The sequence below is a fragment of the Synchiropus splendidus genome, chromosome 17, assembly GCF_027744825.2.
Source record: "Synchiropus splendidus isolate RoL2022-P1 chromosome 17, RoL_Sspl_1.0, whole genome shotgun sequence".
Lineage (NCBI taxonomy): Eukaryota > Metazoa > Chordata > Actinopteri > Syngnathiformes > Callionymidae > Synchiropus > Synchiropus splendidus.
In genome coordinates, this window is record NC_071350.1 from 2650922 (window position 1) to 2675422 (window position 24501).

The window sequence follows — 24501 nt, forward strand, 5'->3', positions numbered from 1 at the left end:
CTCGCGCTGCTCCTGCAGCCTTTTCTGATCACAGAGAGCATGTTAAGAAGTGGATGTGGTCGCCGTTTCAGAATTAATCATCAACACTTTCTCCTCTTCCACAGCAGCTAAAAAATAGATTCCGCCTCGTTTTTCCTCTCCCCGAGAGGGAGTGCTGCATCTCGAGCCCAACGTTGTGTCCGGGCTGATGAGGCGAACTTGAGCCCGAGTGACTTTAGGAGGAGTTTGAGTCTCTTCTTCAGGACCGTTGACGAAACGTTTTCCACAACGTGAGCGCGGGGCAGAGCTCTCACTGTGAACGCTCCGACCTGCAGAGACTTTTTTTGCGGTGCAAAGTTCAGTGTTTCGGAAATGAACCAAACAAACCGACAGCTCTCTTGTGCCAGGTTGTGGACGGGGGGCGAGAAAGCTCCCAACATGCCGCAAAAAGCCGAGGAAAGTCGCTTCTACTTCACCAAATGCTACCCAGGAAATGACTTGTGCAGGCTGAGAGACTTGGACAATGCGGGTGGTTACGGGGACACGGAGAAGCAGCGGTGTCAGTCTGCTGCTCAGGAGGAGTGTCGTGTGGGCGATAGTGGCTCCTTCCCCGCCTGCGCCACCATCTCAGAGACTGGCAGGGAGCTGTGCAGAGCGGTGTCCGTGTCGCTGGGACTGACCATGGAGTCCAGCGAGCCCAACGGCTCGGACTCTGCGCTCAACCCGGGCAGCGAACAAATGTCAGCCGAGTTCCTCTTCAGAGTCCCGCTAAGTTGCTCCGGCGCGCCGAGGTACAGGTGCTCGGAGCAGGAGGAGTCGCGAAACAAGTTCTCCAGCGCAGACCCCGTCGCTCCGCTGCAGCCGCTCTCCCCGGAGCCCCACTTCCCGCCCTGCGAAGCCGAAGACATAACTTCTAAAGACTTAGATCAACTGGACTCGTGCACGTTCGGCCAGGCGGCCCGCGAGCAGTCCGAGCGCTACGGTCCCCTGGAGCGGCCGTGTCGCGTCTACAAGCCGCAACCTGGAGAGTTTGGCGAGGCCGCGGGCAACAGGTTCCGAGGGTACCCGCCGGAGCACTACACTTTCCGGGTCAAATCAGAGGACGCCACTGGGGACTCCACGGTAGGACTCTGGGCTAATAACTACAGCCTAAATGAGGCGCGGAACTCTCCGTTTTGGGGGTCCAGACAGCAGTACATGAGCGCGCACAGCAGCGGGACCAGCGCGTTTATTTGTAACCCGTATGAGAGGAGCCCGGGCCGGCCGGAGCAGTGGTACCCAGCTGGAGGGATGCTGAGGCCAAACTATCCTAACTCCAGCTACATCAAGACCGAGGAGTGGCTGGATGTCCCCTACACTGACGCCAGGTGAGACTCCATCGCCGTTTATCGCCGTTGCATTAAAAAAAAAAGTTTGAAAGCGTGCCTTATTTAGTTTTTTTTTTTTTTCATTCTTCAAAGCTTAAATAGTAACGCATAATTATATGCATCAAATGTCTAAATATTGGCTAAAACACTAATTGTGAATCTGAAACTGTAAAATTTTGTTACTTTCAAAGTAAAATGTTAAAAAGCCAAATGTTAATTTCTGCTAAAATTGAATGTTCAGTGCCCTTGTATGGAGGCGAATAAACAAGGTTCTACACATTTTAAAGGAACTGGTTATTATTGGCAGCTGATCTAAAAGGCATGAATGTATTAAATGTGTGACCTTGATGAGTGAATGTGGTTCCCAATTGAACACCAACCTCAGACCGCAGGGGAAAAGCACTCCACTCCTGACTCCAGTTCATTTCTATTGATCAGATTTTAGGGAACTCAAAATGTCATCAAATGTCAGTCCGTCTTTTGGCCTGCATGACTATCAATGAAACATTAAAAATAAAGTTGAAATATTGTGATTTGAGTCCAGCGTGACTGTTAAATGTGAAATCAGAATGAAAACCATTAAACATATTTATGGCCCTGTGTCACAAAGAAATAATGTAAGATGCATTTGTTTTAAACATCAGCAGTGTTTAATATTGAATGTACCAATTTAAATCCTTTATTTAACAACACACTGGCCTCTTTATTTCTTTTGCTCTCTTGGGGTTTATACTTTTTGTTTTTGGGATCAAAGCTCTGATAGCTGACAACACAGTGAAATCTCTTACAAGCGCTCTTTGTGTTGTTGAAATCCAGCGGAGCCAGTATAAATCTTGTGATCATATCTGCTGCATTTATTATTTCGAACAAATCACTGTGAAATGATTACGCAGAAAGCATACAAACATCTTTATCTTGTGCCCTCTGTCTGTTCCACACACTCTTCAAATCATAATAATTCAACTCAGAATCAAGATTAAGTGGTGATTTTGCCACCCTGTTAGCGTAACTAAGCCACGAGGAGGAAAAATAAGCAGTCCAACTACTGACAGAAGAGACCGGCAGATGATGTCATTTCGCGTCTTGGAGATTTTTTTTAACCTTTTTTGAGCCAGAGGTGCTCTGATGAATGACTGAGAGCTCCGTCTGGTACCAGTGTCAAGCCCAGAAATTGCCTGGGACACTCGGACCAAGCCACTAATATCTGAAAAAATGATGCCAACAGAAATTAAATAGAAGCTGAATTCCAAATTTTGTGGGGAAAGTCCTTAAAACAATTTAATTTATAAAATCTATGCAACGTTATTCTCTCGTAATTTGTCTGGGATAGATATTTGGCTCAAGACGTCGAATAATGAAAACTGATCTGTAGCAGGAGCAAACCTTTGGACCTGACGATCCAGCACCCTGCTGATTTTCTGACTCACATCCTTGTTCGTTGCCGACTGAAAACCCTGAGGTCCTGAACCAGGCTTTCCTCCAAACTCAAGATTTATTCAGTGAAGCGCCAGAATAACCACTTGTATAGGTTTCACAGTGCCGTGTGTGCGGAACAAGACCAACTTTTGGTTAGATTCACTGTATTTGCTTTGGATTAAGCAACAAACCCTTTGACCATTTTACAAGGTCATTTTAAGATAGAACCCTGGTTTACTTTGGACATCCGTCCATATAAGAGTTGAAGGCCTTAATAAATTTATGGATTTCAGGCAAATTAAGTGAAGTCACTATATGATACATTTATGGTGTCTTTAATAAAGATAACTCTAAACTGCAATGGTACATAATCACAAAATTCTCCACTTTAAGTGGGTGTCAGATACACTCACTCATACAAATACAAGTGTGTGTCTGTGAGCTGAAGTGAACTGAAACCAAGTGCACAGTGGCTGTTGATGGGAAAAACGGTCAGATATATGAAGGCTGCTGGAAAGTCACTGATGTCTACCTGACAACCTGGTCATGTGTTAACGACGTGTTGCCATCAGGCATGTTCAGGTTGCAGATCTGCAGCTTATCCTGCACTGCTTGTATCGTCGTACAAAATGACCGCACCATGATGTTTTTGCTGGCTTCTGAATAGGCTGTTTGCCTTAACCTTCCTCTGCTTTAGTATACCGCACATACTTATTAATGGTCCAAGTCCAAACTTTTTTACAGTGAACCTGCTTTTTTTAAACATGTCTGGAGTGTTTACATTGTTTGAGCACTGAAACTCTTAATGGCAGGTTTTTAATTTATATTTTTTATATATTTTACACTCAAGTTAATTGTAATGTTATTATTATATTATAATATAAGTATTACAATATTACAGTATAGAGCAGTTCATGTTGCATTAAACAAACTAAATACATTGGTTTTGTGCATGCTTTGTAGAATTTAAGAGTAGATTAGAATGTAAATTGCACCACTTTACATATTATCAAATTAAATTCTGCGTCAAAACAGCAACTGCATTACTGATAATAAACTACAGTCCCTATGTAAACTTTTAGCCAGCTGTAAATCTCCTTATGTCTCATGTTAGATGAGATGTGTTTATCGCTCACTTCTCGCACTGCATATCTGTGCTGCCATCAAACAGGAAAGCTCATCAGCCCAGTCAAAAGTTGCCCATAGACCGTTCCTGTACAGTCGTGGTCCTAGAAGCAATCCACAGGAAACAAGCCATTGCCTAGGTTGGCATAACCCCACAAACAATCAAAGACCAACTTTGTTAGTCACAAATTTGCTCTGTACGTTTGTGTAGCTGTGCGTGCCAGTGCCTTTTAAGCATCAACAAATGCGTGTGCTGGGGCTGCAGCAATTTTGGCGATTTGGATCTACAATAGAGATTTAGATCCACAACTGTGGTGGAAGAAAAACAAAGCACAATGCTGTCTTGATTATTGATTCTGTATTTATAGAAGAATCTCCTGAGCTCATCTTGTGTAGCCATAAAAATCTCTCTCCCGGTGGGAGATGGCGTGTGTCCTTGCCTCAACTGGAACCTGCTGCAGCGGCTCTCCAGGCCTCATATGCTTCTTTGAAATAGCATATTAAGCAAAAGGGTGTCTGCTGGCAAACAAATTTCATCCACATACCGGAAAGTGGAGTAGATCGAGACGGTATGATGAACAGTTTCAAAGCTAATTGCCTTTCCAGTGTAGCATCATGAGAATTCAAGGAATTGGCCCAGGAAATATTTACAAGTATGGTAGCAAATGTACCGTTTAGCCGTACATGCTGAGATATTACGCTACAAACCCACTAGGGATGGGAAGAGATTACTCTAAAACTGCAATCATTCAGAGTGAGACGAAGAACGCTTGTAAACCAGCAAGTGTTTGTCCTCAAATGCCCCTCGCTTCTCTTCTTTCTAGGAACGTCCAAGTAACAAAACAAAAGAACAATTTCCAGTTGGAATTAACACAGTTTTATAGCAGTAATAGGAGATCAAATATCTCCATGAGTCCAAATCATAACTAACACAGATGGGGCCAGCTTGGTGGCTGCTTGTGATTTAAAAGAAAAAAATGTTTTTATAACTGAAATAGTTGAACCAGACTCCAGCACAATTGAGAGTGCATGTCAATTCAAGGGAGAACATGTCACGAAAAATAGCCTAGTTTTTCATTAGATCTCTCTAAATGAATGTATTTAAGCAGGATCTTTACCTATAAATGTGCTATGACGTACATTTGCTGAGCTCAGCTCAAGATTTTATCCATCAGTTAATAAATGACTGCACTGAACCAAGTGACTGCAAGTTTCACTGCACTTCACTTTCATTTTTAACCTCACTACGCCTGTCACTCCAGTGCTTCAGGTAATTTTGTGTTTGCATTGTCGCAAGATCATGATGTTTATTCATGAATTAATACTGTTTAAATTCTGTAAAAATGAAATGTAAACTGCTTAGTGAAATATCTCATAAAACGTTGATATATTGTAGCTAGACTGTCTGGAAAGACACGTAATTGAAAATTAAAGTATAAAATTACAGTCTAACATCACTCATTGGTAGGAAAAACAATGACACACAGAACACAATTTGTCATGTCTATTCCTATTTTTCAAAATTATTTTTGACATTCCTGCAGTGTGTTACCTCTGGACTAAAATGAGGTGGCAGGAGCCTGTCCCAGCTATACGGTGTAAGAAGAAGGGACGTCTGTTGCAGGACACTTACAGATGGGCATCACAGTCACACCTGTTGATTCACCAATAGATTCACCAGTTAGCCTCCGTATGTTTTCATGGGAGGGAACCGGAGTGCCCACAGAAATCCTACATGGGGGAAGATATAAACACCACTCAGAAAAGACCCCCAAACTGTCAAAGTGTATTTGAAGCTTCTTGCTGTGAAGCGTATCACTCCCCCACGGTGCAGCATCAAACAGCAACAAAAAAATAATGAAAAATGCTGCTAAACATCTGGAAAACAGATACTGATAAGATAACATTTTCATTTTTTACAAACACAAAAATGAAATTGGATTGAACTAAAAATTATCATTGAAGTTCAAAAACCAAAAAGGTGACAGTCAGAAGAAGCACTGTATCATAATTGCATTATTGCATAACTGCAAAAACATCAACAAGAAGCTAAAATATAAATCAGTACATCTGCCTTAGGTCTGCTGACTGTTATGAAAGCAGTAGTATGTCAGGATTGAAGGGATTATAATTAGAAATTACATTTTTGTTACACATGAAAAAAAAAAACAAATTTCATAAAAGCACAACGATGAGGAAAAACACTGTTAATTCTGCCTCAGTTTCTGTCTAATCCTAAAAAGCTTGTAAGAATTCCTCTCTTCTCTTTCATTTTCCAGGGCTGATATTGCCAATGTATGGGGCCGAAACCTGCCCCAGCTATCTGGGGTGAGATGTGTGGATCTCTTGAGTACCAGTTTGCTTTCAGTTCAGTTCCTTAATTTAAGCAGCAACTGTGAAAACCCTGCCTTCTCTCGCTCTGATTCGATTTGCCTGTGAATCTTAAAGAAGCATTTAATAATCTGAAAGTGCACAGATCTTATTTGGCGTCAGACGAGGTGCTGGTCACTGTGTTTCCGCTAGGGTGACAACTAGAGCTATTTCAAGTCTCGTCAGAAGAGCCACCGACTGTGTTAAATACATATCAGCGTTAAAACGAGGAATTTCAAAATGAAAAGTTCAGCAGTTATTTTTGAGGATGATAAGAGAGTTCAACATATCTTTGGGCGAGCTATTATTATTGTTTCATTGCCAGCTAAAGTCAAAACAAGCACCCTGGATGTTTTTCAGCACAGCTTCATCCTTGATGTCGTAGTGGCCGTTCGCTCTGGCAACATTGTGTCTGTGCCCTTTCCAATCTCTTCCTGTTCAAGGCTGAAGCAGCGAGCAAATACACCCCCCACAAGAATGCCCCCTTTTTGGCCCTCAACATCTCCAGCTCCTCCCAAATCGCCTGTCTGTTGGCACTCCAACGTTTCCCACACCGTACTCCGTCACAGGCGCGAGAGAAACCACACACGTCGCTATGAGGGACGTTGGAACAGTGGTGACCCTGAAAATGTTTGTATCAATGAAAACTGTATATTGTATTAGCTGGCACGTAGCTACTAGCATCTTGGAGTGACACTCTCTCCTTCTGACTGAACTGTCTGTGACGTCATGAACACAAAAAGGTTCCTCAAATGGATTTTAACTAATTTTAACTAATATGTTAGTACTATAAGTGGTAAACATGAGGTAAAATGATGTGGAGTTATAATGCAGGCAGCGCTATGCTAAAGAGTTGCTATAGCTGCACAGCTAACAGGCTCTTTCTTCAACGACTACTGAGTTTGGGGAACATCTTTTTATGTTTTCTGTGCTGAAATTGTGATGAAATTTTAAGCCAGCTGGCTCACATATGTTGCATTTTTTTAACCATGCTGATAAATCAAAAACACAAACTACAAGTGATGTGATGACAAGGAAGATTTTTTTAAATGATCTTCACTACCATTGTTGAATTTTACAATTTCACACAAGTCACTGAAGTTTCATTTCAAAACTGGCAGTTGATGTTTTGGTGTGGCAGAGCAAACACGCAGCGTGTTAGACAGATTCTTATTTTGCTGCTTTAACGAGGAAACTGAAATGTCATTCATATGTATTCATCACTGAGAGCAGTATATGGACTGATAAACCATGACAGTGCCCTGTGATGTGTTTCAATTTCACAGTTCTCAGATGCTTGATGACAGAATGTTCATTTGAATTCATGCTTTTTTGTCACTATATATCAATTAACATGAGTGGAATTGACTCAATTTGATTCTTTAGGATGTTCTACATTAATAGTCCAGTAGGGCTAGGTATCGATTCTAATTTCAAGAATCGATTTGATTCCAATTCTCATGACTTAGAATTGATTATCACAATTCAATTCGATTCGATCCGATCCGATCTCGATTCAGGTTAGTAATTAAACCATTTTCTGAGCTGTTGCCATAATGACATGACAAGTTACACAACATATTAATGCTAGTATCATATTGACATTCAACAGGAAATTAATGAAGGATTGGTAGTAAATGATGGCTGTTAGAGTGGTGAAAATAGGAAGGTTCAATCCCCTCCCAGATTGTAACGTTGCTTTCACAAATATGCTGGCAGGATCACCTGAAAGATCCAGACAGAGAACGTCAGATGTGTCTATACCTGTGGCGATGGACTGCTCATGGGACATTATTAGAAATATGACATTAAAAATTCACCCAAAAGATGCTGCTGTTTAATACTAATGCATTTTTATTTTATTATCACAATGAAAAAAAGATATTCTCAGCCACTGAAAACGTAGAGTGCTGGTTACTGACTTAACAGCAACCTGACGGTCGTTGTGCAGTATGTAAACAGTTTCAACCTCTGTGGTCTGTACTACGTACGTAACGAGGTTCCACTCCTCATCAATATAGTAAGTTGTCAGACTCGCGTAAGATAGCGAAGCCACAGATGTCCACCTATCACTTGTAATGCCCACCCTGACTGCTGACTGAAGCTTACTTTTCACGTTTTCTTTTACTGACTGGTGCATGGTTGGGATAACAGACGTTTGCGAGACACCATAACATAGTGTGGCTCTGTTACTTTTATTAGCCGCCTGAAGCCCTTGTTTTCAACGACGGAATACGGGCGCATAGCTTTGTAAATGAAGCCCGCAATCGCTTCAGTTATTTTGACAGAACGTGCAGAATTACCCGGTAGTGGTAAAGTTCGCTCGAGTTTCATTTGTTGTGGCCCGGTGGATGGCTTGGACAGGAGTTCTGGGTGATGTCGCGTCACGTGATTCGTGAGGTAGGTCGTATTTCCGCAATACTACAACACTTCCAATACCTCCATTAGGCATAACATGCTAACTGCTTTGCTTTTGTCGAGCGCATTTTTGGTTTGGTCGCGTCTGAACCCCTGAAGCCAGACCGTTGCTTTGAGCGTTTCAGGCGAAGCGTTGCTAGTGTTGCCACTGTGAGGAGGCATTGTTTTTGTTTTGACTTTGGTGTCATGTCTGCGCGCCTGCGTCAAAGGGGTTGGAATATGTGTTAAAACTTTAATTAGTCCGATCTTTGGACCTACGAATCGATTTTATGGAATTAATGTACGAATCGATTCAGAATCAGAAAATCTAATCTTTAAACACAGCACTATAGTCCAGCCATCACTTTTTTAAAAAGTGACACTAAAACCTTATCAGGTACACAGAGCGACATACGACCATGTACTTCCTCTGTTCTTTACGGTAGCTTTGTAACCTGACAGTTTTCAGAGTAACAAGCTGTGACCCCTGTGAGACTGTAGTGGAATGTGAAGATGCAACTGTGGATGCTTCTGTATACTTCAATGTAGGTTGCAAAGTCATTTTACATCGCCTTGGTACATCTGAATAGTGAAACCGTTTTGGCGACTTGTGGCAACAATATCTGAAGAGAGGTTTGCCTAATTAGGAGATCAGTAACTGGTTTAATCGGATGTGGCTGCTTTAGCTGTTCCTACTGTTGGCTCTAGTTAGTTAAACTCTGTCTCCATGTGTTTGAGTGCAGGTTTGAGTCCAGCAGGGATCACATGTTCCCCATGGAGTTCTTCTTTCCACCACAGAGAACCTGCCTGATCTGCTCAGACGAGGCATCTGGCTGCCATTACGGCGCTCTCACTTGCGGCAGCTGCAAGGTTTTCTTCAAAAGAGCAGCGGAAGGTAAAAAAAAAACAAAGACTGTCTGAAAGGAATTACTGCTAGTTTTTAAAAGAGTTTTTAAACCTCATGTCTTCTGTGTGTGGCAGGAAAGCAGAAGTACTTGTGTGCAAGTAAAAACGATTGCACCATTGATAAACTACGCCGAAAGAATTGCCCTTCATGTCGACTGAAGAAGTGTTTCGAAGCTGGGATGACGCTGGGAGGTAGGAAGGACAACATTGTTGTGTTCTATTCATTTATTATCATACAATCAAGACAAACAGTGTGTAGTGTAAACAATTGCATTCAACTGACTATTTGCTACATTTTGAGTTTGTGTCATTCAGAAATTGCATACAGTGCTTGTCTTTGTCATAACATTACTGTTTAGAATTTTGTTTTAATACATTAACCACAGTACAAACAGCAAAAGAGTCTGTTTAACTTTAACTTGCAGTTGGAAATGACTGTTAAAGTGAAACATTTTAGTTCCAGTTAATCAGAAAATGTAGTGGATGGAAAAAAAACCCTCCAGCTCTTTTTACCATGCTCAGTTACACAGATGAGGCAGCTCTCATCCACCACATTGCAACATGGATATACCTGACCTTTCATTTGAACTTAAAAATGTAAGCGCTATGTTTCCCGGACTTTTTATTGGGGTACAAAGCACAAAAAATGACGAGAAAAGACAATAGAAGTCTACTAACAGAGACTACATGAGCGAGCTGATTGGATAATAAGTGTCATATTAGCATCAGTGGTGTCAGTGGATTGGAGTAACTTTTACAACTACACTTTGATTTTCAGGTGCGAGAAAAGAGCACTCACAGATTGGGTTTTTCTATATTGTGTTCAATTGTAACTGCTGATTTGTACCGTATCCGTGTCGATAAAAAAACAAACAAAAAAAGAAAACATTCATTAAAGTCCTTGGGTGCACACCTGCAGTCAATGAAATTAGCATACCACACACATGAAAACAATGTTCTACAAGTGTGTTTGCAATCATTTTTGCGTAGTGTTTGAGGTGCAGAACAAAGTCTGACTGACTGGACTGGTGTTGGAGCACATTCACCACTATATCATGATCGTGGAGGAGGAGATGCTTGCAACAAAACCAAAACAAACAAACAAACAATAAAACAGTCACTTGTCTTCTTTTAAGTATGACATGAGACTTGACTGACTACTTGGAAACACCTTCATGGATCGGCTTCAAATTGTTCCATGCTGTAGTAGAGGAAGAAAGCGGCGACTCCAGGTATCGTCTGAATATTAGCCATCATTAGTGGTTAAACAGAACTATCTTTGCTCTTTTATTTGCTTATGTATTATTATGTACATCTTCACCTTCACCTTCTTCTGCCGCTTATGCGGGGTCGGGTCGCGGAGGGAGCATTCGGAGCAAGGAAGCCCAAACTTCCCAATCTGCACAAACCTCCTTCAGCTCTTCCCGGGGGATCCCGAGGCGTTCCCAGGCCAGAGACATAATCTCTCCAGCGAGTCCTGGGTCTTCCCCGGAGTGTCCTCCCGGTAGGACATCCCCGGAACACTTCCCCAGGGAGGCGTTCAGGGGGCATCTGGATCAGATGCCCGAGCCACCTCAACTGGTTCCTCTCGATGTGGAGGAGCAGCGGCTCCACCCCGAGCTCCTCCCGGATGATCGAACTCCTCACCCTATCTCTAAGGGTGTGCCCAGCCACCCTGCGGAGGAAACTCATCTCAGCTTGTATCCGCGATCTCATCCTTTCGGTTATTACCCAAAGCTCGTGACCATAGGTGAGGGTGGGAACGTAGATGGGTCGGTAAATCGAGAGCTTCATGTTGTGACTCAGCTCCCTCTTCACCACGACGGTCCGATACAGCGACCGCATCACTGCTGCCGCTGCACCAACCCGTCTATCAATCTCATGCTCCCCTTTTCCCTCACTCGAGTCCACCACTTGGGACAAGAACTCTCCACCGACCTGGAGAGAGCAAACCACCTTATTCAGATATATATATATATATATATATATATATATATATATATATATATATATATATATATGTATGTATATATATATATATATATACTTATATATTTATAGATATATTATGTATATGTTCTCTTTAGTCATCGATGATCAGTAACAAAATTGCTAAATATTGTTTTGCTGTCCCTAGAGAGACTTAAGCACTAATTACTTCTGTGTACGTAACAGAAACCTGAGAAATATATTACGTCATCATTTTTATTATTACTATTGTTGTTCATTTTTGTTAAAGCCAAATGCACTCCATTTCTGAGCCACAACAAACAGAACAAAAAACAAAAAAAATGAAAGGAACTATGACCACGACCATCAAAGAGACATAAATCCCATCCCATAATAATGGAGCCAGAATCTCATTGTAGGAAAATGTAGGAAAATGTGTGTCTCCATCTCCTCTTGTTGAAGTTCTTGTATGTCAATGATGGTACTCACTAAGATAGGAAGACAAATATGTTTGCGTGTGTGTGCGTGTGTGTTTGTTCTCTAAACCTGAATGAATGTGTGGCTGTCAAATGGGGTCAGTAGGTGTTTGTGTTGTTTATATGTTGCTGCCGGCTTAGTGCTCAAACGTATTGTGTTTCCATAGCAACCCCAATGAAACTGATGACAATGCAAAAATAAGAATGACATATATATATATATATATATATATGTTTATATATATATATATATATATATTTAAAAGTTTGTGCTTTTTCAGGCCTGCCCAAAGTTGCAGTATAGAATTTTGTAAACAAACCACAGTAGGTAGTATTTGACCATTAGTGAGAACGAGTGTCGTTGAAAAAGTGCAACTATTAATGGCTTCTCTAGACCAAGTACTTTACTCTGTCTCCAGTGCACATCTTAGCCGGCTCTCTTCAATTGCAGCATCATCACAATAGGGGATGTTACTGATAATCAAGCCTCTGACTGAGCAGCCGGGCAATTTAGGCCTATTCCATTCACTTCCCTCGACTGTCAGTCAGACCTGCTCGTCATATTAGGCCTCTAAAGATTGACATGGAGGACTAATTTTAGTCTTGTGTTCAATTTTCACTCTCATCCATTTTCCCATTCTGTTAACGGTGAAAATTGTACTGGAAGCACAAAGCTGACATGAGACATGTGAATTAAAGCAGCAGACATGCTGGTAATTTCGCCACCAGTCGCTGACAAACCTGTGGAGTGAAAATGTGATCTAATGCTGTGATTGTCAGTAAAAAACGCTCACCATTTCTGGTTGTGAAGAAAAAGAGGGGCTCCCTTCACTTGGATTTTCGTCTGACATGCCGACTTTTGGTATTTCAATGGCAAGTTCATTGGAATCACTTTGACTGATGATCTTTACGTTTATGTCCACATCTGTTATTGGATTGTTTTTTTAGTGACAGGGAATTTAAATTTTTCCCTTTCCAAAGTTATAGATCAGAATTCAGGTGCATTACTGCCATATTATATCTTTTGCTTAAAAGAAGGCAGTGTTGTTGAACCGCTTTGTTGTCGCTGACATCTGACACCTAGTGCGCTCCTCACAAATGAAAACCAGCCGAGCATGGATGGAGAACAGGAATAGGCGCTCTTCACTGGAAATACAGCTGATACTTTGATATATTCATCCAGTGTGAGGACAACAGCACAATTACAACAGCCAAAAACTCTTCATCCAACTCACTTGAAACATTTGAACAAGCAGGATAACAAGACAAGATGGTCTTAAAATGGCTGTTGCTGGGTGTGTCACATGGAAATACATTAACTCTCGACCTGGACAGAGAAAACCGAGACATGATATTTATTTATTTATTTATTTTACTTTTATTTGACAAATGCCAAAGACTGACATGGCTTTATTTATTTATATTTATTTATTTCTATGCTGAAATGTGGAGAAAAAAAAGTTTGGTTATTTAAAGTCACAAGATTGACTAAAAAAGTAATTTCATTTTGCTGAGTCCAGTGACTTGATTAGGTTGCAAATCATAATTTTAATTTAATGTTGCTGCAGCCGGGTGACAATCCCATGTGAAATGTTTACTAGCGTGCTTGTCAAGCTAAACACATTGTAGAAATATTCTCAGTATTGCTAAGGAGGCCTGTCTGTACAAATATTGAACCTGGTCTCAAAACAGATTCCAGCAGAGAGAAACACAGCTCTTTATTTAGAATTGAAAAGCTCAGTGCCTTCAAGTCTTACTGCAAAAGAGCACAATTGTCGTTAATGACGGTGATCGTTCCGTTGGTAAACTGAACACCAGTCAGGATTTCAATTCTTCATCCTCTCTGGCACCAATTCACTCTGTGTCTACGTGGGTAGGAACTAATGTCTGAGAGGGGGGAATAGACACTGACACCTGAGGATGGATGACACGTCAAGGAAATATCCCTGAAGTTGTGCCTGCAGGCAGCGCATTTGTCTTAGTGGACCAGCACATGTGAGCTGTGGTCAAGAGAGGTAGGCGGTGTTGAATGCTCGCTCAGTGTCTTCCTGGCTCTGAAGCCAGCTCTCTCGCACCTAACTGGCTCAGTGGACTCATTTTCCACCAGTTCGACCGACAAGCAAAATAAAAGTCAAAAGTGTGTTGGCAGAAATTCACATTATTTAGGAGGTGATCGGGAGGCCTTATGGACATCCCATCAGCTTCATTTTTATCGATTCCCTGTTGACATCACAGTATGTGCCTGGATTAATGAACTGCCACAGACTTACCTATGAAGTAATGAGCATTGTGAGCCTAATAGGTGAAATTGGGTCTCATCCGGGCACAGTTTCCAAACTCAGAGTTTTGGATCAACTGTACTTCATCTGTACTGATTAGCTACTGGATAGTGACAGTGATTACGGAGTAGGAGGTTGTGAGTACAAACACACGTAATCTATTGACGTTGGGAAAGTTACCTTTTGCGTCCTATACTGACGCCAAGGGCAGCCTTCTGCGTCGCATAGATAGCGCAAAAAAATATGGAGGATGGTGTTCGGCTAAGCTATGTGATGGAGCTCCATTCAATTTAAAGCCCATCAAATGGCCGAGCCTTTTAGTCACTGTGACTTTCAGTCCTGTCACTACGGATAAGAGCCACGTAAGGGGTTATAAATACCAACTAACATCCAGTGTATTTCAGTAAAGAGAGCTTCAGCACGTCTCCCTGTGATGTTCCCCGTGAGCCCCCACCTTGCCCATTCCTGCAACCCTGCGTGTGGTCCTTGCACTTTGCGATGCAAAATCCACACCTGTGCCTGAAGTAAAATGTGTTCCGTTTTTTTCTTCTCTGCCCCACACAATGCGCAATCCACGTCACCCTGCATGGAACACAACAGAAGGAAAACGTTCTTTTACTACATTGACACTTCTATGCATTACATTCTACGTTTTCGGACGCTAAAGTCCAGTTTCTAAATGTCAATATTTTATGCCATGGGAGTGGGAATGGGAATCACTGATTGAACTCTATCATCTAAAATGTCTTTGTACTCTCAACGAGTGAATAAAAGAGAGCGATATTTTCAGTTAAAGGCCCGACAGAGCATCCAGAACAATCTATTACACACACACACAGATGCAACCATGCACACACATGAAGACACACACAGTGAGAGGGTTAACCTTTGCAAAGTCAATCATTCGTGACATTCTCCCGCGACTTCCTACTGAACAGCAGTTGGCAGCAGTGATGTGGTACTGTGCCTGCTTTTTAATAAATCACTTATTTCCTTCATTAGAAACACCTTCAAAGATTAGCTACTGTTCTTGAGCGACTCCAAACCTTCAGCAATCATTCAGTCAAATTTAATATTGTTGTGAAGTTGGGATGGTTTTTTTTTACTGAGTATTATTCCCCAACATTTCTTATGTCAATATAAATAAGAAATGTCTTTAGAATTTGAGATGTAATTGACTGAAATGAACAGAACGCGTTGGCAGGTTGCAGGTTCTGAACTTGTTCACATGAATTTCAGTGAAAACAAAGAAGGAAGTGCCGCATTCCTCCACAGAGAGTAGCAAATGTTTCAAATGATGTGTGGGTCCAGTGCCTAGACACCTCCAAAATGGCACCATCTGTTCCATTTTCCATTATCGACATTACCAGAAAACATCATTGAAATCCATTCATTAGTTTACAAGTTACTTTGCTGAGTCAGAATAACACTAATGATCACCCGACCTCTCTGGCTGAGGCAATGAACCACAAGTGACCACACACAAACACACATTAAATAGAGAACGAAAACATTCATTGGATTGATGTTTTTAATCAATGTTTATATGCTGAACATGCCAAGTTCACCAAGACTGTACAACATGCTACTGTACTCTGTTTAATTTGTCTTATTGTATTTTTTTTAATTCAGCTGCCCATGTTTTTTTTCCATCAGGGCTACTGTAGAGTGGTTATTGTTTGTTGCACCTTATGCATAAGTTTTATCGCTGTTTTAACCTCTTCAGACCGGAGTGTTAGTTGAGCTATGGTTTTAATAAACAAAGTACTATGGTGTAGTGCTGTGTTTAAAATTTTGATTTTCTGAATCGATTCGTACATTAATTCCATAAAAATCGATTCAGGACCCAAGTGCAAGTGGTGAAGGTTACAGTGAGGCAGGAGCGAGTAAGAAATAATATTTAATAATTAAACAAACAACAGAAACTCAACAGAAAGCGTCACCGAACCGGGAGAAACTAAGCAAAAGCTGAATGTACAATGAACCGAAAATAAATTACAAAAGAGAACAGGAAACGCATGGAAACTGGGAGAAACAAAACACTAACTCAGGCCACCAGGGTTTAACACAGTAATCAAAAACAAGCTAGCTCACAGAACGAGAGACCAAACAAGTTGAGCCACGAAAACCAGGAGTTACCACGGGGAACAAGAAGAGTCCAAATCTCAGGAACTAGAGGAGCAATCACCGGGAAAGGGAAACAATGGACTGCAGGGAGTGGAAGAAACGGCACATGTTGCTGGAGTGCTGCCGTGTGCCAGAGGAACAGGAAGGGAGGCGGAAGAAACCAAAACATGACTCAAGGGACAGAACAGGAGCAGAGTCATGACAGGTCTGGCACCATTTTGGGTTCAGACGCGACCAAACCAAAAATGCGCTCGACAAAAGCAAAGCAATTAGCATGTTATGCCTAATAGAGGTATTGGAAGTGCTGCAGTATTGCGGAAATACGACCTACCTCACGAATCACGTGACGCGACATCACCCAGAGCTCCTGTCCAAGCCATCCACCGGGCCACAACAAATGAAACTCGAGCGAACTTTACCACTACCGGGTAATTCTGCACGTTCTGTCAAAATAACTGAAGCGATTGCGGGCTTCATTTACAAAGCTATGCGCCCGTATTCCGTCGTTGAAAACGAGGGCTTCAGGCGGCTAATGAAAGTAACAGAGCCACACTACGTTATGGTGTCTCGCAAACGTCTGTTATCCCAAGCATGCACCAGTCAGTAAAAGAAAACGTGAAAAGTAAGCTTCAGTCAGCAGTCAGGGTGGGCATTACAAGTGATAGGTGGACATCTGTGGCTTCGCTATCTTACGCGAGTCTGACAACTTACTATATCGATGAGGAGTGGAACCTCGTTGCGTACGTAGTACAGACCACAGAGGTTGAAACTGTTTACATACTGCACAACGACCGTCAGGTTGCTGTTAAGTCAGTTACCAGCACTCTACGTTTTCAGTGGTTGAGAATATCTTTTTTTCATTGTAATAATAAAATAAAAATGCATTAGTATTAAACAGCAGCATCTTTTGGGTGAATTTTTAATGTCATATTTCTAATAATGTCCCATGAGCAGTCCATCGCCACAGGTATAGACACATCTGACGTTCTCTGTCTGGAACTTTCAGGTGATCCTGCCAACATGTTTGTGAAAGTAACGTTACAATCTGGGAGGGGATTGAACCTTCCTATTTTCACCACTCTAACAGCCATCATTTACTACCAATCCTTCATTAATTTCCTGTTGAATGTCAATATGATACTAGCATTAATATGTTGCGTAACTTGTCATGTCATTATGGCAACAGCTCAGAAAATGTTTTTTTTTTTTAATTACTAAACTGAATCGAGATCGGATCGGATCGAATCGAATTGAATTGTGATAATCAATTCTAAGTCATGAGAATTGGAATCAAATCGATTCTTGAAATTAGATTCGATACCCAGCCCTACTATGGTGCTAAAAGGCAATGATGTCAGGTTCACATATGTAGAGACCAGGTTCTACGAGGTTATAAGGGATTTTGGCTTCAATTAACAAATAATGAATAAGCAACTTTTCAATTTAGATTTATTGGCAGACTACACTCTGGCTCTTAAAGACAGTTAGCACAGGGGAGTTAATCACATTGTGACCTTTGCAACCTGGAAACCGAAGTGTCAAAAAGGCATTTCAAGTGGATGAAAAAAGCGCTAAATTGACCTGCTGATTTATGTTGCAACCAAAATGTGCCCTGTAAGTTAAACAGTAGAGTGCTGATGATAATGATGGGAATAGTAAACTGTGAAAGCATGGAGAGGAAAATGACAACCAGTTTCAGAAAGATGTGGCATAGATTAAGAATGGGACGAAGTGTTGCTACGTCTGGCGTGAGTGCGGAACTCATTGCATAATGGTGGTTAAATGTTTCTTCACAAAGCGTCTACGCGAACTGGCATTTGCCTACTATTGTTATTTGGACAAGGATAGAGTCATTTTTAGTGGTGTTCAGGAAACATTCTCACACTTTTGGCATCAGATATTCATTACCTTCAATTGGAATTTTGCGTCCAATGCTGACGCCGAAGTCTTTTGCATAGCATGTTGACACAGGTGTGAAGGGATCACATAGTTTTGTGACGGTCAAACAGAATGGTTGTGGTTGGTGCAGAAGGATGGTGCATACCAAGTCAACGGACTGTGAAAATACTTCCAAGGATTCAATCAATTTTTGTGTGATATTCAGTCACGCTAACAGTGGTACCGTGGTGTGTCAAGACCAAATCTGTTCTGTGGGCCAAAAGTATGCTGTTTTTACTGTACTGTACTGCTGACCCCTTCTTCTTAATATAGTCAATAGATTAGACAGAAATTTCCGGACGATGGAACGCACTGGAATATTAGCCGCACCCACAAAATTTAAGAAGGAAAATAGATCTTGTTCATACATAAGCCGCACCGCACCAGCGTATAAGCCGCAGGTTCAGTGGTGCTGTCTGTGCTGTGAACAGGTCAGTGGTGCAACGGCTTATAAACACTTTTCAAAACTAGTTTTTAACACAGGGTCCAGCATCGAGAGGAAATAGTGGAAACAAGCTGCGTAATACGGAGCGTCTTGATTTATCCACGTTGCTCTCACAATAGACGAGGTGCAGCTCTACAACCGGGATCAAGTCAGCGGCCAAAGTTCACGTCGTATTTTTTTGAGGCACTTTGTCTCAAGACAGCATCTCATCTTTTATTCACATTAAAGTCCTCAAACTGCGCTGTTTTAGCCCGCGTGGCCAAAGTTCCAACACCACTGCCGGCCTCAGCAGCTTCTTCTCGATTCCAGACCTCCAAGAGATCGACTCTCTTGACGGAGCTGTGGCCACGCAGGCAAAAACAGCGCATTTTGAGGGCTTTAAGGGTAAATAAATCTGATTTCAGCCTGTAAAAATCCATTTATTAGCTGCACTGTTGTATAAGCTGCAGGCCTCAGACGGCGAAAAAAAACTAGTGGCTTACATTCCAGAAATGATGGTACTCAACTATCAAAACAGCTTTAAGTTGCAGCGTTATATGAATGTTAATGGCTACAGTGTGTCTTGTGTGTGTTTGTCTAATTTACACATGTTGCTTATTGCCAAAGTAGGCGGGACTTTCAAAATATGTAAGAAAATCGTCTTACATATTCACAAAATCTAATATCAAAATCTAAATCCAACTTTATTTGGTGACCACATCGTAAATTTTGCGTGGTTTATGTGGCTTTGATTGGCATCTTTGCTTTGCTTTTTTTCTCCAAAGCAGTGGCAGTTGGATAAAATATAAAACTGATTTTTGGACAGCACACATTCCGTATCAGTATCTAAAGGGAATATTATAGATTAAAACAGATTACAGACATTGGTGAGTGAAAGTGTTGAGACTTGAATAGCAATTGAACTGAGTAAGTATTATCCCACCCAACGAAGACGATACTAGTTTTCTTGCTTAATCTGGCTGTGGCTCCAACATTAAGGATCCAAAGTTTGAAAGTTATTTACACTATTTACACTTTGCAAAGATCACATGCTTTGCTTGTGTCACCAATGAAAATCCCGGTGGAGAACTTTTAATTAACAGTTTTCTTTGTGTTTGTCATGAGATCAAAGTTTGACAAGCAAATCATCGGTGCTTAAGTTATCTGCGATTTGCTTTCAAGCGTGCCACTTTGGAGGAAGACTTAAATCAAGTCTAAAAGTGGCAGTTCAATATTGATCTAACTGAAAATCCGGCAGTTTTAATGAGACAAAGGCTGCAGGAAGCAATCACAAGTTTATTAGCAAGGACTGTCAGTCAAGAACAGCTCCTGAGATCAGCCATACAACCGAATGAAAGGTTCTCTTAAAGCGACTGTATTTGGCAAATGTTTTTGCACAATTGAATTCCTGGACCGTGCTTGTATCACTGCTTACTTTATACGTGAGGCTACTCCAGAAAACGCTGCACCAATTTGGTTGTAAGTACAGCCTGTCATATGGAGCAGCTGCCACACGACTGTCAGCGTTTATAGGGGGAAGAAATTACAGTGTCCCTTTTTTTTTTTCCAAGTGAAGAGCCCATTTTATTACGTTTATGGTCTTTTAATTCTTGTTTAGGTCCATTTGTGCTTGTTAAAGTCATGTAAATCCGAATGATTTATGTAGTTTGAGGGAGCTTTAACAAGACACGGCTTCGGAATAAATCCCAATAAGTGGGGAAAAGCGAAATCATCTCTCTCTCTTTTTTTCATTTCCAGAATGTGATGGACACTGGCCTTTCCAGCAGATGAGGCTCATCTGTTCAGGCAGTTTTCATTCTAATGGAATATGATTCAATATCTTTAAAGTTATTAGGAGATTACTGTGAGCATTGTTGGTTAAAATTGATATTTCCTCGTAAATGTTATTTAAAGTCTCCCATCGACATGGGCCTGTAATTCTGTTTTTTTCTGGCCTGTGCTTCCTTCCATCCATCATCTGTGCATCCCTTTAGATCGGAATAAGGAATCACTCTTGCTGCTGAGTGGGCTTATGGTTTGAGAAACACTCACATTTTCTGATTTCTTTTGCCTGAGGAGTTCCCGAACCAGAGTGCAATTTGAAGAAATAGGCTTTAGCATTTGCCTCGTTTCTCAGTGGGCCAAGTTAGCATGTAAAACTACACTAAGTTGTTATGGATGCCTGGAATTGTATGGAACCCTTTGGTTTCTGTTAGTCTGTCAGAAATGTGAGACAACATTCTGAGCAGTTGTTCCGGTTATCAGGTTCCACTTTGTTTGCCATGCGGAATCGGTTGCTATTTTATGTAGCTACAGTATCACATTCTAATAGAGTAATTCATAATACAGTTTGTATGTGTCCATAACAGGAAAATACTATTCACCATTAATTTAAAAATAAAATCAAGCTGTGCTGTGCAACTGCACAAACACACAGAAAATATCTGGGGATGAGTCTTATTAGAAGAATGTTTGAACAACTAGAAGAAAAAAAAACCATAATAATAACAAATCATTAAATATAGGTGCATATAATTTTGTTGTTATTAGAATTATTTGACACAATGATTTGCGTTTTAATTTTTCCTCAGTGCAGTCCGTTAGGGAGGTTTATCACTCGCATTCATGAAGACATCTGCCGAGGTTTGGCTGTGAATAGTCATCAATTGGGCAGTTTTGTTGAGTTGCAGTCTGTATTTTGGTGTAACAGTGCTGCATTACCATGTAGCTTAACATGACTGATGAATGTCATGCTCATCAGTTGAAAACATTTTTGCAGGCTGCAGTTCTTCTATGTTGTTCTATGTAATAAAATGTTTTTTAAAAATATATATCAATATATAAATACTGTTGCAATAAAATAACACTCAAGGATCAAATCTCCTGCCCGACCTTTAATACTCCTAGTCCTAATTGCTCTTGTGCTATGTATTTCTGTTATGTTTTCCAGCCCGGAAACTGAAGAAGATTGGACAGCAGAAGAACTCTGAGGAGGACCATAATGTCCAGGACCAGATAGAGCCCATGCAAAATGTCTCACCTAAATCAGGCCTGAGCTTCAACTCCCAGGTTGTCTTCCTCAACATCCTGGAGTCCATCGAGCCTGAGGTGGTGAATGCGGGACACGATTACGGCCAACCAGACTCAGCGGCCACCCTGCTAACCAGCCTGAATGAGCTGGGGGAGAGACAGCTAGTCAAAGTGGTCAAGTGGGCGAAAGGACTCCCAGGTAGGAGCCTTATCTCATGACAGAGGTTTCTGTCCAGGACACAGTGACTCTCAGTTCGGTAAACAATTCACGATGTCAGGAGCATTCAGCAGCAGCATTATCTACCTCATTCTCATCTTCTTCATCATCATCATCAACTTCGTCATCCTCATCTTCCTCGTCATCATCTTCCTCATTCTCATCATCCTCATCATCATCATCCTCATCCTCATCCTCATTATCCTGATCCTCATCTTCCTTGTCATCATCATCATCCTCGTCATCATCTTCCTCATCCTCATCCCCATCCACATCATCATTATCCTCATTATCCTCATCCTCATCATCATCATCATCTTCCTCATCATCATCCTCATCCTCATCTTCCTCATGCTCATCATCATCTTCCTCATCCTCATCTTCCTCGACATCATCATCATCATCATCATCCTCCTCATCATCTTCCTCACCCTCATCTTCCTCATCCTCATCCCCATCCACATCATCATTATCCTCATCCTCATCCTACTCCTCATCCTCATCCTACTCCTCATCCTCATCATCATCATCATCCTCAACATCATCCTCATCGTCCTCCTCATCATCATCCTCATCCTCATCATCCTCATCATATCCTCATTATCCTCATCCTCATCCTCATCCTCCTCCATCCTCATCATCATCATCCTCATCATCCTCATCATATCCTCACTATCTTCCTCCTCCAGCTCATCATTATGATCCTCATTATTCTCATTATCCTCATCCTCATCTTCATCCTCATCATCCTCATCCTCATTATCCTGCTCCTCATCCTCATCCTCATTATCCTCATCCTCATTATCCTCCTCATCCTCATCATCCTCATCATCATCATCATCATCCTCATCATCCTCATCCTCATCATATCCTCATTATCATCATCCTCATCCTCCTCCTCCTCCAGCCTCATCATCATCATCCTCATCATCCTCATCATATCCTCACTATCTTCCTCCTCCAGCCTCATCATCATGATCCTCATTATTCTCATTATCCTCATCCTCATCATCCTCCTCTTCCTCTTCCTCATCCTCATCCTCATCCTCATTATCCTGATCCTCATCCTCATCCTCATTATCCCGATCCTCATCCTCTTCCTCCTCCAGCCTCATTATCCTCATCCTCATCATCCTCATCATCATCATCATCATCATCATCATCCTCATCGTCATCATATCCTCATTATCATCATCCTCATCCTCCTCCTCCTCCAGCCTCATCATCATCATCCTCATCATATCCTCACTATCTTCCTCCTCCAGCCTCATCATCATGATCCTCATTATTCTCATTATCCTCATCCTCATCATCCTCCTCTTCCTCATCCTCATCCTCATTATCCTGATCCTCATCCTCATCCTCATCCTCATTATCCGATCCTCATCCTCTTCCTCCTCCAGCCTCATTCTCCTCATCCTCATCCTCCTCATCCTCATCCTCATTATCCTGATCCTGATCCTGATCCTCATCCTCATCCTCATTATCCTCATCCTCATTATCCTCATCCTCATTATCCTCATCCTCATCATCCTCCTCATCCTCCTCTTACTCCTCCTCATCCTCATTATCCTGATCCTCATCCTCATTATCCCGATCCTCATCCTCTTCCTCCTCCAGCCTCATTATCCTCATCCTCATCCTCATCATCCTCATCATCATCCTCATTATCCTGATCCTCATCCTCATCCTCATTATCCTCATCCTCATTATCCTCCTCATCCTCATCATCCTCATCATCCTCATCATCATCCTCATCATCCTCATCGTCATCATATCCTCATTATCATCATCCTCATCCTCCTCCTCCTCCAGCCTCATCATCATCATCCTCATCATATCCTCACTATCTTCCTCCTCCAGCCTCATCATCATGATCCTCATTATTCTCATTATCCTCATCCTCATCATCCTCCTCTTCCTCATCCTCATCCTCATTATCCGATCCTCATCCTCTTCCTCCTCCAGCCTCATTATCCTCATCCTCATCCTCATCATCCTCATCCTCATCCTCATCCTCATCCTCATTATCCTGATCCTCATCCTCATCTTCATTATCCTCATCCTCATCATCCTCCTCATCCTCATCCTCATTATCCTGATCCTGATCCTCATCCTCATCCTCATCCTCATCCTCATTATCCTCATCCTCATCATCCTCCTCATCCTCCTCTTACTCCTCTTACTCCTCCTCATCCTCATTATCCTGATCCGCATCCTCATCCTCATTATTCTCATCCTCATCATCCTCCTCTTACTCCTCCTCATCCTCATCCTCATTATCCTGATCCTCATCCTCCTCCAGCCTCATTATCCTCATCCTCATCCTCATTATCCTGATCCTCATCCTCTTCCTCCTTCTCATCCTCATCCTCATCATATCCTCATTATCCTCATCCTCATCCTCATTATCCTGATCCTCATCCTCTTCCTCCTTCTCATCCTCATCCTCATCATATCCTCATTATCCTCATCCTCATCCTCCTCCTCCTCCTCCTCC

At 41.7% G+C, this 24501-nt stretch overlaps 1 protein-coding gene across 4 annotated transcripts in view; it reads left to right on the forward strand.

Annotated features, from left to right (window-relative positions):
* Positions 1-218: 218 nt before the first annotated feature.
* Positions 219-24501, forward strand: part of ar (androgen receptor) — a 34410-nt gene continuing 10127 nt past the window's right edge. For 2 of the 4 annotated variants that reach the window (XM_053846604.1, XM_053846605.1), the window contains exons 1-4: positions 219-1346; positions 9398-9549; positions 9636-9752; positions 21705-21983. In XM_053846604.1, coding sequence (XP_053702579.1) covers positions 352-1346; positions 9398-9549; positions 9636-9752; positions 21705-21983 — 1543 coding nt within the window. In that variant the 5' untranslated portion in view covers positions 219-351. Of the gene's footprint in view, positions 1347-6039; positions 6888-8667; positions 9200-9397; positions 9550-9635; positions 9753-21704; positions 21984-24501 lie in introns of those variants that run through there. The other 2 variants (XM_053846606.1, XM_053846607.1) reach the window with 2 other exon arrangements.